This window comes from Cryptomeria japonica, chromosome 10 (genome assembly GCF_030272615.1).
Source record: "Cryptomeria japonica chromosome 10, Sugi_1.0, whole genome shotgun sequence".
In the NCBI taxonomy this organism is placed as follows: Eukaryota; Viridiplantae; Streptophyta; class Pinopsida; order Cupressales; family Cupressaceae; genus Cryptomeria; species Cryptomeria japonica.
In genome coordinates this window covers 24,845,742-24,860,228 of record NC_081414.1, presented here as the reverse complement: position 1 = coordinate 24,860,228, position 14,487 = coordinate 24,845,742, and the positions used below count along the sequence as shown (strand labels likewise).

The following is a 14,487-nucleotide window of genomic DNA, read 5'->3' as shown; positions in this document are numbered from 1 at the left end:
GCCAAAGAGCTTTGTAGAATTCGCAGGGGAAGCCATCACATCCAGGGGTTTTATCATCTGCCATAGAAAAAGCAGCTTCCTTGAGATCATCAATGGTTAGTAAGAGATCACAAAAGGCCTGTTGAGACTCAGAAAGCTGTTTGGGAACAATAGCTAAGCAGTTTTGCAAAGCTTGGGCTTTGGACGAAGAGTCTCCCTACGCTGTGAACGCCTTCTCATAATGACAAACAAAGGCTTGTAGAAAATCAGACAACTCGGTGAGAAGAGCATGCCCCTCTTTGATTTTCTTGATCCCTACAGAGGTATGACATGCATGCAAAGCCAGGAAAAATTCCTTGGAGGCCCTATCACCCACCTTGAGCCAATGTAACCTGGCTTTGATTTGAGCTCCTCTGGCAGAGTGGCTATCTGCAACTTGTTTCTGATGGCAGAGCTAGGCTAAACGAAGTTGCAGGTTAGAATCAAAAGGATTCAAGGCTAGAGCTTCTATGGTAGCACCGAGAGCTTTGGTGGTCACATCATATGACCACCTGTAGTACATGGCAAGTTGTCTACCATAAATGTGCAGAAACCTCGCAGAGCGGGTGATGGCATCATGCCACCATGCAATCCAACCAGTGTGATGATGGGGCCTTGGCTCTAAATTCCAAACCCTTTGAATGTGGGCCATCGTGGTTTGATGATGCAGGAGGGATGTGTTGAGTTAGAACTGTGTTTTGGAAGGACGTTGCCTAGCTGGCTGCCATTCAATGCTAAACTTTATGGGGAAGTGATCAGACAACGTCACATCAACAAGAGGAGTGACGGGAAGATCACGATCTTCAAAAAAATGAAAAAAAAAGATTGCGTAGTTATCATAGCAACTTGACAATTATTAGTTTATTTGATTAATCAATTTAATATATCTAACAATATAAAACAACCAAAATAAATAAAATAATAATATTTAATTTTACATGCAACGTAAACAAAGCACATGATCAACACTTAACTCTCAAAATCTAAACAATTATCATAAATAAAATAATCAAACTAGAACAACAAAGTCAAACATCCAAACACTCAACAAAATGACCAAAATAATAATCTCACGTCACATTTGCAAAAGTTTCCATCTCATCTAATCAACAAGAACAATCTTGTGTGAGTTGATTTCAAATCATACAAGCATGTCATAAAGAGGAAATAACTTTCACATCTAAATAGATCAATCCTCCTCGTGTTACTTTAGTGTTTGCACAATTTATTGCATGTGGGTTATAAAAGCCAACAAGTGGATTGTGAATTGTTATTATTTCCACAAAGATCGATAATATGTAGGATCCAGTACTCTTTAGCTATATGTTCTCATGTATAAGTAGCGACGATGTGTAATTGAAGTGCGTGATACAAGTATTTCTTGAGGATGGATTTAACTATTGCATATTTTTCTTGTGTATAATAGTGTGCATGCCATGATTGACACTATCATTATGTAAGATGTGACTAGGAATTTTACACGTTCACATGAGATTTATTTTATACAATGTATTGTCAAGAGGCATGAACTTGCTAATGTGTAGTGTCACTTGTATATTTAACATTACATAAAGAATAACTAAATCAAAGTAAACCCAAAACAAATAAACAAAATAGTCAATTTCTACCATTACATCCTTCAAATTCCCCCCAAAAACAATGTCATATAACTCATCTCAAACACATAACTCACCTCTCCCAAAACTATTAAACTCAATTAGTCTAAAAAATCTTCAATACTATCATAAAAACATATTATACAAAACTATCTAAACCTCATTTCATAAAACTAAATAACTTTCCTTACCTCTTTCTTGATTGTGTAGTGAATGACGATATTTGCATTTAGTTTGGAAACATTTTGTAGGTGGACAGTCTAAACGAGATCTTTGAGGTTACAAGGCTTCACAATATCGTGAGTTTCTTAATCAAGATACATAATAAAAAAATTGACATGAAAATAGATTAACACTGACTCTTTTGATCCCCTAGACCGTTTAATCTCATAGACGTAATTAAAACCATTCAATTCAATTAAGAAAATCTTAATAAAACCTAGTTTAGTGCAATTGATTTTTTTTTTAATTTTGTTATAAGAAGCAACTTTCATATGGAAAATAAATTGTTATACACATACCATTTTTGTATGGAAAAGAATCAGCCACAAAGTTCCCAAGCATAACGCTAAATACGTGCAATCTCAAAACATCTCCAAACACATTCTAGAAACAGTGTCCATTTCCACGAAAGCTAACTAGAAGCAGATAAGATAAAACACAACATTACGATATGCCGCCATTTAACGCAGCGCAGGTGGGTTCTCTGGCAACAGCCTCACACGCCTTTCTATTCACACCCCAACTCAGAAAGTTGCCACACAAATCCTTGCAACCTTTCACATTTCCTCATTATTCCTCACACAGAAGATTACGTACAACCACAATTGTATCTTCTCCGGTAAACAATTTGATGGATGGTTTGCTGAGCAAACTGGGTATTCGAAGAAGAGGGGCAGCAGTTTCAATTGGCGACGCAGGGAAAACAAGCGGGGCTTCGATTGCGCAAGGGCCCGATGATGACGTTCCTGCGTCGGGCCAGTTGTTTGCCCAGTTTGGAGCAGGCTGTTTCTGGGGAGTCGAACTCGCCTTTCAGAGAATTCCTGGCGTCACCAACACAGAGGTCGGCTATTCCCAGGTAGGGATAATTTTACTGTCTTTTTTTTGCCAATTGCCTGTTTTTGATCAAAATTTCATCACAAAATATTCGTCATTTGAAAATGAAGTTTCATCTCAGTTTCTCTAGAACAAACACAATATTTGTGTTTTGATGGATTACTGTATGATCGTTTATAGTACTCAGAAGTCACTTTTGCCCACCCATTTTCAGCAGTCTTTTTTCCTTGTTCAAGCCTCAAGGTCACTGGTGGAATGTTCAATTTTTTTTTTACCAAAATTAGATTAGGCAGTCTCATAAAGTGACTTTTTCGTAGTGTATCAAGTTATGTGATGATTATAAACATTCGTAGTCATGAGATGGATTCTTGTAAACTTGGGAAATATGGTACTCAAAAACTATTCAGTTGAATTCCAATAGATCATCACATAAGAACAGCCACTTGTTCAAATATTATTTGCCAAGATTTCCTACAAAATATCGTTAAGTTTTGTTGGTTTTGCCAGATTATTCAGCAACCTAATAGGCAGCCAATCACCTTTGGAAATTCTCCTAGGAGGGATCTGACTGGTGCGTGTGGGGTGATTGTGCTGCTGCATTGCTTCTTCCCTTAATCATACACTTATTAGTAGTACGCTTTATGCCCTCCTTAGATTTCGTCTAAAAGACTTCATTTTTTATTTTTTAGTTCCCTTCCTATATCGTACATGTATTAGCATTGAGCTTAATGCTTTTGCTGAGAATTCACCTACAATAGATATATTTTTATTTCTGGTCTGAAGAATCACCTACCACTTGATGATACTTTTCAAACATTTCCATTTCTTAAATTTTCCAAGATAGTTAGGAATTATACATTGCAAACATTCCCTTCTAAGGATGCCTTTAGAAGAGGAACTAAAATGATAGAAATTATAAAACATCACATGATCCCACAAGAATTCTATTTCAAAATATGTGCACTATGAAAATGGGAAACATGTATTATTTATTTCTTCAAGATTTTGACAATTTTTACTATAGAACATATAAATCGTAAGGAGAGTGAAAATAATACTTTTAAATATGACGTTGAGCTAAGAAATTAGAAATTATATTGAGAAATATTTTTTAGGATTTTTAAACTTAAACAGATGTGTGTGTCTACTTAAAATTATCCCTATTTTCAGGGCTATCTCCACAATCCCACTTATGAAGATGTTTGCAGTGGGAACACCATGCATTCAGAGGTTGTGAGAGTTCAGTACAATCCAAATGAATGCTCCTATGCCAGCTTGTTGGATGTCTTCTGGGATCGCCATGATCCCACCACTTTGAATCGCCAGGTATATCCTAACTTACAATAGCATGGTCAAATATGCAATTTAATCATTAAAATTTTACATCACAATTTTCTTATTTATGTATTTTGAAGCTAAGTTTGTGTAATTTTGAATGCCAGTTAAATTGTGGCAGAGGTGACATATCCATCTTTCTATCTACTGTAATTTTGTACACTAGTTGAGTTGTGGCATAGGTGACATATTTGTCCATTTATATATTTTGTATACCAGTTCTGCATAGTAGTATGGATAAAGTGCTCGTTTTGTAGATGCAACCAGCTGTTGCCACCAATCTTGAATTCATGAATGTGTGATGCATGTCATGGTGCTCTTGTATTTTTGCTGTTGATGTTAGAGAACCCGCTGAACCTGCTAATGTACACTCAAGGTGTGTGTACTTTATTTGCTTCCCATTCTTGTGTGCATGGCTCTGTAGTGGATGGTGCATGGCAGGAAATGTTCAAGGGTGTTCTTGGTTGGAACAGGCATGTCTAGAAAGGACAATGCCCCATAGAATTATGTAGAGCTTTGCTGTAGGCATGTTGGATGTATAGCAAGTTGTTATCCCATGTGCGCAAATGTGCACAATTTTATATGCACAAAAGATGCAAGGGTGTGCAATTGACCAGCTCTGTCTGGTCGTCCGTTTGTTAAAGGAAAGTTGATGACTGATCCCGTTGTGTATCTAACCTCTCTCACAAGGCTTCCAAAAGTGGCTAACAAACCTAAGGTCACGATTAGACACAATGGACAGTGCTAGCCCAAAATGAAACAAACATGATTGATGAAGAAACTTGCAATCTCCTATTGCAGAAATGCTTTTTTTGCATGCAACCATGGTTGTCATCTTTGAAAATTTGTCTATTACAACATAGTCATTTTGGTGTTTTCATAGGTAGTCAACTCATGAAATCCATCTTGAGAGACTCTCTGGGCCTTTGCGGTGTTGCCAGAGGTTTTGAGAGCCCTAGCTTCTTGTTCATGGGCTTTATGATGCAACAGAGAATGTGAACTTGATATGGCATTCAATGTCTGTATGCATACAAGGATAGTAGAAGGGTTGTTGTAGCACTACTAGTGTGTTGGTAATGCTTGTCTAGTGATCTTGGCATAGTGTGCCTTCTAGATGAGTCTTTGGTGAGGTGTTGATGTAACTGCCCTCCAGTGGTGTGGCCACTAGTTGCCAGTTCTTTATGCTTGATTATTTTTGATATTTTGTCAGTAACTGTCATGTAATTGTCAGAGCGGTGCCTTTGCCTTTTTTTTTAAAGTTGTTTTATAAGGGGGTGTATTGTCGTCTTGGGGGAGGTGTTATGCAGTTTTGGCATGGGTCTCAATAAATTTAATAGATGAAGATCTCTCATCAGTATTTCCAGACTATGTGTATTGGTTTTGTAATTTGGTGGAAGAAATAAATGGTTAGTACAATGAATAAATAGAGTATTTGTCATTTATGAATATGTTGTGTTTTTCAGTTTGTTTTGACTGATTATCAGCGAGGATAGAGCTGGTACAAACAGCTACAGTGAAAGATTTGCGTCAGATGTGCCACCTAGAACATAGAGTTGCTTGAGCTTGAAAAGAAGCCTGTCATGTAAATTAAATTTGCTTCATTACCTTGTGCAAGCATGGTGTAGGTCTATGCAAAGTTTGGATTCACTGGGTAGAGAATTTCCCAGTTAGACAATTGTGGCCATGCAAGTTTAGCTTTTTAACGAGTCCATGAACTAGCAGTTGGTTGAGGCAATTTCCTGTTAAATTGCCCTTCCCCTTCTTGTGTGTGATCACTAGGTGGAACTAATATCAATATATCATCCACTTAATGTGATTGACATTCTCCATTGTGCTTTCTGTGTGCAGAAACTGAAATGGCTCAGGATTGAAATAAATGCCAGACTCCTTACCTAGAATATAATGCTGCCATTGCTTGAGAGCTTGAACAATGGCATAAAATTCCTTCTCATAGGTGGAGTAGATTGAATTGTGTCACCAAAAGTCTCTAAGTGATATGTAACCAGGTGCCCATACTGTGTGAGTACTGAGCTGAATTCATAATTAGATACATAAGTTGCCACAGAGATGTTGCTGGAGCTCCTCAAAGGCATGCTGTTGCATAGTGGTCCAAATGAATGCCTCTTTGATGCACAATTTGATTCAGCGACCAAGAAATGTGAGATAATTTGACGACAAACCTGCTATAGAAATTTACAAATCTGACAACACTGTGCATTTATATGATGTTGCATGGAGTCAGCAAGCCTTTGAGTCACCTTGAATTTCTTTGGGTCTACATGGGTGCCTAAACAATTAATGATGTAACCTTGATACTAGATTTGCATGATGTCAAAAGTACACTTCTGAAATTTGCTTACTTGTGTTGGCGCAAAGCATCAGGCATACTATACAAACTCATTGAGTACTTGCAGAGTTTTTCCTAGGCAAGTACTCATGATGTTAATTGTAGTCTCTAGAGGTTGAGTTTTTGGCAAGTCACAAGATAGCAAAGTGGCGAGTGCTAGTAGAAACTTAGTCAGTTGGTGCCAACTACTCAACCATGCACAACAAACATGAAAATGTGCTTGGGACATGAAAAAAGTGGACCTCACAAGGAGCACTACCCTTGGACCTGTTGTGGCCTTTTCACACATCGCCCCATTGAAAACGGGGACCCCTTCTTTCTTGCTTTCCGGTCTTTGTTAGTTTAGGGTTTTGGTAATTAGGTGACAATTTTGAGCTTTTAATGCTCGAGTCTCGTCCTTGGATATGGTCATGTTCAAAGGTCTTCAAAATGTAGATAATGACAAATTTTTGAGTTTTGATGACAATAGGATCAAAGTGTTGAAAAGATGTCAAAATGTTAAAATGATCCTAGATTTTTCGAAGTGTTGAAGTTGCAACTAGCCTTCAAAATGTGAGCAAAAATGTTGCAAATTGGTGTAAATTTTGTGCTAAGGTGTTAAAAGTCCCTATAGGAGTTGTTTTTTCACTCCTAGGAGGTGAAATAAGTCAAAAATACACAAAGTCCTGATGAACTTCTATTTTCCACCCTTCAAATCTTGAGAAAATGTTAAAAGTCCTAATGGAAATAGAATTTCCACTGCATAAATTGATGAAATTAGATAAGTGTAGACTTTTAAAGTGTGAAAATCAACTTATTCTTGATGGAAAACGTTTTTCCACCAAGCAGTTAAGTCATAAAAACAAAAGTCCTGATTGGAGGCGTTTTTCCACTCAGTTATAAAGATGAAAATGATGAAAGTCCAGATGGAAAATGATTTTCCACTCCATTTTGAGCATGAAAGTGTTAATTTAATGTTTTGGATTTTGAAAGTCCCGATGGAGGTCGTTTTTCCACTCCAGGACTGAGTTTGCAAGTGATTTTGTGGAAAGTTCTAATGACTTAGGAATTTCCACTCATGACAAAGATGAGTCTCGATGGAGGTCGTTTTTCCACTAGGCCCACAAGAATGAAAATGCATAAGGAAAGTGAGTCCCGATGACCCATGTTTTTCCACTTGATGGTAAAGTGACCATGGTGAAGTGAATATTGTGTCCTGATGAGGTTCGATTCTCCATTTGAGGGGAAAATGGTTTAAGTAATGAGCAAATTAACAATGAACAATGTGTCTTGATGGAGGTTGATTCTTCACGTGGGGTAGAAATGCAAAGATTTGACTAAGTTTATGTGCCCTGATGGACATCGATTTTACATCATGAGGTATTTTACTAAGTTTGATGAGATTTAAAAGGGAAAATTAGTCCCGATGAAGGGTGAATTTCCACTTGGAGGTAATATGTCAAGATTTGATCGAATTTATGAGTCCAGATGAAGGTCGAGTTTTCACTTAAGACATAATTATCAAGATGGGGCAAATTTAATTGAAAATTTTAATGTCTCAATGGCCCACGATTTTCCACCAAGGGCTGGAAATCAAGTTTAAATGAGAAATTTTGGAGACAAATCAGTCCCAATGGGGATCGATTTTCCACCATTGCATTTGGTGGATAAATAAAGTGAAAACAACAATGCAAGTTGATTTTTCTTTGGGGCTGGCAAACACATTTTTTTATCCCACATTTGCTGTGTGGTGAAGGTTGAAGGTGAAAGGTTGAATAAAAATGCATGTCCCAGCATTAAAATAATATTATTAATTGACTGATCCAATGCTTGGAGAGCTGGGAAAGGGCATATTGAAAATTGCCATAGGTGGAGAAGGGTGCGATTTTGTTTTAGGCATTGAGTACATCCTTATTGGGTTTGCCATTGTTGAGAGATGCAACTTTGAAGGGCTGCATTGTTGACTGAGGAAGCCATTTCCAAACCTGAGGTAACATCTCCAGCCATCATTCTCAACACAAAACATTGCTTACAGCCATTGATTCGGGCAAAACGTGGTGACTTCCAGCTGAGTAAAGGGCAAATCGCTTCAATTATGAGGATGGCGCCATGAATATGATCATTTCCAGCCATTGAAATACAAGTTGCAGAGGTGTTTTCAGACATCAAACTCAGAAAATCAGACCTGGAACAGCGTATTGGACATCAAAACCAATCATTTTCTGAGTTTAGAGAGGCGATTTCAGACTTAGACATCAAAATCAGACTTAACCTTAGTCTGAAAATCAGGTTTGTTGGAGAGGAATTTTCCAGATTTTTATTAGGACCTCCATCATTTTTCAGAATTCGTGTTACATAATGTCAAATTTCTGATTTTAGTGAGCTTACAATTCTGAAAATCATTCAAAATCAGAACTTAGAGCAATTCTGAAAATTAATCATTAGTGTTATTTTACAAGATTATTGACTTCTAGCTTCGTACAAGTACCATGTTAAAGGCGGGGATAGCTGCAAGGAAGACTCAATTGAAGAATGTATTTGAAGGATATTATCCGGAGTCGCAGATATCTTTCAAGTGGAAGAAAGTCGGAGATACTAACATACAGTACCTGAATAGGAAGAGGATGAAGCGGAGAATGTATGGAGCGAAAACCAGCTACCCTCTCCCTTGGCGGTCAACATCATGAAGAGCGGAATCTACCATGCAATTGGCTTTCCACCATCTATACAATGCAACGAGCTTATGGTTGAATGTGCAAGGCACTATGATCCACAAACCAGAATGATCAAAACACCTAAGGGGTTGGTACATGCATATTTAGCTGAGGAGTCAATAAGAGAGGCAATTGGAATCCCTAGATACCAGGACATGCAAGAAAGAACTAAGGAGTATGCCCAAGCTATGTTTGAAAAATGATTTGAAGCATGTATGACACATCAATAATGTGTGGGTCCTTGAGGCAAGGCATCACCACTCCAAGTTACCTAAGCGACTCCTATGTTCAAACTTCAAAGAGGAGTACATTGACATGATATTTCTAATCAACAGGATCATGGGGGCACCTCAAGGGGCTCTATTCGAAGTGTAGATGTTCTACTTCATTGAGGAGATATCAGATGGAACAATGATGATCAACTGGGTGAAGATTATAAGGGACACCGTAGACATCCATTTGAGGAGTTTGGAGAGAACAGAGTCCTTTTACATGACTTCCTACCTAGTCTACATGCTAGCAAGGCAAATCGTATACAAAGGATTGATATGCAGAGGCGAAGTTGGAAATAGGTCTGCACAATACATGTATGAATGTTTTCCACAACTCCACCTACATGAGAGGGAACAATATAGAAGGGTGAACGATGCATTCACCATGTACATCACATGGTTGCTACAAGGTGGATTACATAGGCAGTTGTCCAAGGAGGCAATGTCACTAATAGAGAAGTACGGATCATGGTATATTCAATTTCCTACCTTCACATACTTGAGGATTCAAGGATTCACTTTCGAACCATACAAGCTTCCTATCACACTTTACTTGAGGCAGCTCTCAGAGTTTGATTGAATCTAGAAGGGGAAGCATAGGCAAGGTGTTACTTTTCCTATCACGCTTGGGAAGATGATGAAAATATGTTCCACCGCGGTAGTAGTAGAGACAGTTAATGAAGAGCTAGAATTCTTCCATCTTGGAATTTACAAAGCCAGGAACCGTTTCGATCCATTTTAGAGAATTTCAATGGCTAAAGGAGAAAAGTTTACACACAAGATTGACATCGAGGACTATTGGGCTAATCTTATAGATGAGCTCGGAGTTAGGGGAAAGATGTGGTTTCAGATGTTAGTGGACTTCATGAGGAAGTGTAACTTCTTCTCGATTCCTGATCAAGTGAAGGATGATGGGAATCATACTCATCCACAATATGCGAAGGAGAAGGACAAGCCCATTCCATCACCTAATTGGTCACAACCTGAGTCGGTAGATTTGAATATTTTAATGAGAGAAGTAAGTGATTGCTCCAGGGAATGGGTGGACAAGCAAATAAATGAACTAAGAAGACAAAAGACCACCTTGACTTATGAGAGAATGAGGCGATGAGGAATACAATACTTGGAAGGAGTGTGGGAAGAGTTCCAACTAGTGCAAGAGAAGACTATCCCTTGCAAGTGTTGAAGAATATTCCTAGATCTACATTGGTCCAGGAGGGAGTTATTCAGGAAGGTAATGTGTATGATTTCCATGGATGGTATTGTTCTTTGGCCATGAAGAAGTTAGTACATGATCATGCAAAAGATGAGTGTGTGGAGATGGAAGGATCGATCCAAGAGATACAATCAAAGATCCTTGCATTGATTGAAGAGTTATTGGGACAAGATGTCCATACTTCTAGCAATTTGAATGTGGAAGGATTAAAGGAAAAGATGAAGTTTGTTTACTTCAAAGAGTTGGAGTCTATTAGGAAGAATTAGCTGAATGATTTGGTTTCCCTCATGATCCACATCATCAACTTGCAAAAGCTTACATTGGATTGGACATTTTTGATACTTGCTCAGATGCTTTGGATGTGATCAAATTTCAGCTTGATGGATTGCCAAGTGTCACGATGGAGGAGCTCAATTCAGTTATGTCCAGATTCGTTGAATATGCAACTAGAGAGAGGAATGGAGGAAGGAATCTTCTAGAGGACAACTTGCTTGATGACTAGGCGTCATCCCATTGGACCTCATTTCTTGAGTTTTGTGATTCCACTTTTTTGATGTAAACCCTAATTAGGGCAATGTTGGCATGATCTCAGTCCTTGATTCCAAATGAATCTTGGCCCTTCATTTCATTTTGAGACTATATAAACCCCTTCTTTCATTTGTAAGAGAGAGACTTTTGAGAATCGTCGCTTATATGCTACCAAATTGAATTTAATCATTGAACTTGGTGATTTTTGTGCTTTGTAGTTCTACAATTGTCTTCGCATGAGGGATCTCTATTTCCGTGCATATAGAGTTGATTCCAGCTTGAGCTTACTCTTGTGTGAGGAAAGTGTTGTGCGTTATGCACACCCCACCCCGTCTTGGACAGGGGACCCCCATTTTAGTCTAGTCTGGCTGAGCAATAAAGAGGAGTCCAAATAAGCAAATGAAGTCCTTTTTTTTTAATTGTCTCCAAATCTGCCGAAATTGCCCCACAACTCCTATAGTCGTAGCACATTCCAAAATCGCACGAAGTCGTGCATTCCTGTCAAAAATCCCGAGCAAAGACCCCTCGCCCTGTACAACCGAAAATGTAAAGTCACGAGGGCAAAGAGGAATCACGCGTCTCATAAAAAAATCTCGAGTTTAGTGTTATCACAAAAGCTCGCACCCTTGCTGAGCTATCAACTCAGCAACCTTGTGAAACATGGAAACAACCCCGAAGTGTGGGACCTTGCGCAAGGGGGTTGAATCTCCGGAGAAGGTTGTCTTCCTTCTCGATCCAAGTGCAGGTGTTGAACGAACTCAACACTTCAAAACTAACTCCTAAGCCTATCCTAACAACTTGCAAAGATAAGGGGAAGAGAGAATGCTTGAAATAGAAGGAGGTGATGCACCAAGAAGAGATTGTTCCTCTCCCTACCGAAATGAAACAAAAAATTAACTGAAACACCCAGGAGATGCAAAACTTCAGTTGCATGAGTGACTCCAATGCATCTATGGAGGTTAGATTTCGCTAAGTGTTAAGAGGGGAGAAGGATTCCCACAAGTCACACTCAGAAAACAAGTTAACACAACATATATGGAGAGAAAAGCCACAAGACATACACCTATGATGAAGGTAAGAAAACATACACAGCATACATAAGTTGAAAGAAGGCAAGAATGGTGATTTTCAATTAATTATAAGGCCAATGGCCAAACTTACAGTTGCATAAATGCAAGATAAATACAAGAGAAGTGGGAGAGCATGGAATAGCTCAAGCCAGCAGGGAGAGAACCCTTTACAATGAGGCATAACAACCTTTATATAGAAAAAATGGTTACAAGGGTGATCATGACCCCTGCATGTCAGTCTGGAAGTGCATGCACTTGACTTGTACATGCAAGCAACCTAGCCATACCCACAAAAGACAATTCTGAGAAGGGTGGATTGACTAACCTTCCAAAGTCAGACATGATATAAGTCACCAAGCATGGGCCCGTACCTCCCTTGATGGAAATCTTGCCAAAAACATTTAATGCCCCCCTATGGCTCCACAAAAGAAGGTGCATAAGTCACCAAAGTTGTCGGAGCATTTAAAGCTTTGAGTGTTGATCACACCATCCGGAAGTGTCGCTAGTCGGAAGGAAGTCCGGAGACTTCGGAAGCTCGGACTCCCGAAGTGAGGAAGACAAGGGAAGGAGCAAGGAACTTCGGAACCTGGGGGTTCCAGGGAACTTCAAAAGGCTAAGGAAGAACCTTGGAACCTCGGGGTTCTGGGATAGAGAGAGGAAGAGAAGAAGAGTATGGGGCATGTAATAAAATTGCACAAAGTAGCCCTAAAGGCCGAATTTTATGGCTAAATGGAGAGGCGTTTTAAAACGTAAAAAAAACAAAATTGCACATTTTGTGCGAATCGGCCAAATTCTGTTTAAGCAAGAACGACATTTTAACTTAAAGAGAAAATCGCACATCCTTCATCAAATGGCCGAATTTAAACAAAACGATGTTTAAAATAAATCTTGGCATATTTGTTGCACATTTTAACCTTAAAACCCTAATTTCGCAAGGGGGAGTTATATTGTTTTAAAGGCAAACATCTTTCATCTTCGCCAAAGCAAAGCCCAACGTTGCCTTAGAAAAAAATTTAATATTTGTTGAATTTATTTAATTTTGCGAGGTGATTAATTCAAGTTGAAATTGATTGTTTGCAGATCTACGATGTCAAGAAGATAGGATCGTGATCAAAGTCGGGAAGCGAAAAATGCAGAGTGCATTGCAAAGCTAGAAACAAAACATGGGGAAACGTGCCATCAACAGATGACAAGTTGAAGTCCCCGCAAGATCGAAGACAAAAGAACACACAGAGTGCTACAAAATGTGCAAACTTAGAAATACACAATCATAATTAATTCCAGAAAATCAGTTTGTAAACTGAACTACTTTATTGTAAAAGGATTGCCTATGGGCCCCGTTCAAGACATTTTAAAACAAAGGGACACAAGTCAGTTATTTCCAACTACCAGATTGACCAAATTGATGCCAAACAGTTGCAGGTAGTTGAGAATATGGTTGGGAGGATAAATGAAAGTTAATGGGCATGGGCTAAAGCTACTAAGCTTCTAGAAGGCAGATCAGGGCCCTTGGATGCAGTCAATCCTAGCCTTTGGTTCAAATTGTAAAATCTATAAAAGGCAGAGGCCTTTCTCTTGTAAAGGGTTAGATTTTTTTAGACAATTAGATTTTAGTAGTTAGACTATTAGGAGTAGCATAGAATTGTTGCAGAAATTGTTGTAATAGCAACTAAAATCAATATATGAACATTGACTTGGTGTTTGTTATTTTGGTTTTATTCTGTTTGCATTGTTTCCTTCCAGCTAGTTAATTAGAAGTTCAGTGGTTTTAATGGCGAACTGTGGGGGTTATTTGATGCATTTCAGGTTCATACCATTGGGGACCTGCTGATTGTAGGTCACCGTGCATGGTTAGTCTGAACCCAAAACTGTGCTTAGTTCAATTGTAGGTATTCGTTTTAGGTTGCGCCAGAATTGGGTGCCTAGATGAGTATCTCCGGTTTGAAAATCCTTCATCCCCTTGGAGATTGCACTGTTCTTGTCGAGTGTGAGGGTGTCTTTGGCAAAACAAGAATTGGTTTATGGAAATCTGTCTACCCGCAACACTAGTCATTCCTATCATTGCACTTAGGATCCCTAAACCCTTCTCTTTTGCTTTTTATTTCCCACAGTCTGAGAATCGAAGCATCGTTGGATGTAGACCAGCTTGTTGTAAACGTAAGCCCCCTTGTGTTACTAGCAAAACGCATCAAACCATTGAGCTATTCCACAGTTATGACCTGACACTTGGAACCTTGAGGTTGTCCTTTGATCATCTGAAATATCATTAGGGATTCCTTATGCAAGAGAGGATAGGATACTCAACAACATTCTATTCTGCATTGGCCGAAGAGAGT

The 14,487-nt window shown here is 38.7% G+C and overlaps 1 protein-coding gene across 2 annotated transcripts in view; it reads left to right on the top strand.

Moving 5' to 3' along the window:
* Window positions 1-2,186: 2,186 nt before the first annotated feature.
* LOC131044281 (peptide methionine sulfoxide reductase A3) overlaps window positions 2,187-14,487 on the top strand; it is a 28,708-nt gene continuing 16,407 nt past the window's right edge. The window contains exons 1-2 of one of the 2 annotated variants that reach the window (XM_057977573.2): window positions 2,187-2,712; window positions 3,861-4,016. In XM_057977573.2, the coding sequence (XP_057833556.2) occupies window positions 2,308-2,712; window positions 3,861-4,016 (561 nt within the window). In that variant the 5' untranslated portion in view covers window positions 2,187-2,307. The remainder of the gene's footprint in view (window positions 2,713-3,860; window positions 4,017-14,487) is intronic. The other variant, XM_057977572.2, reaches the window with a different exon arrangement.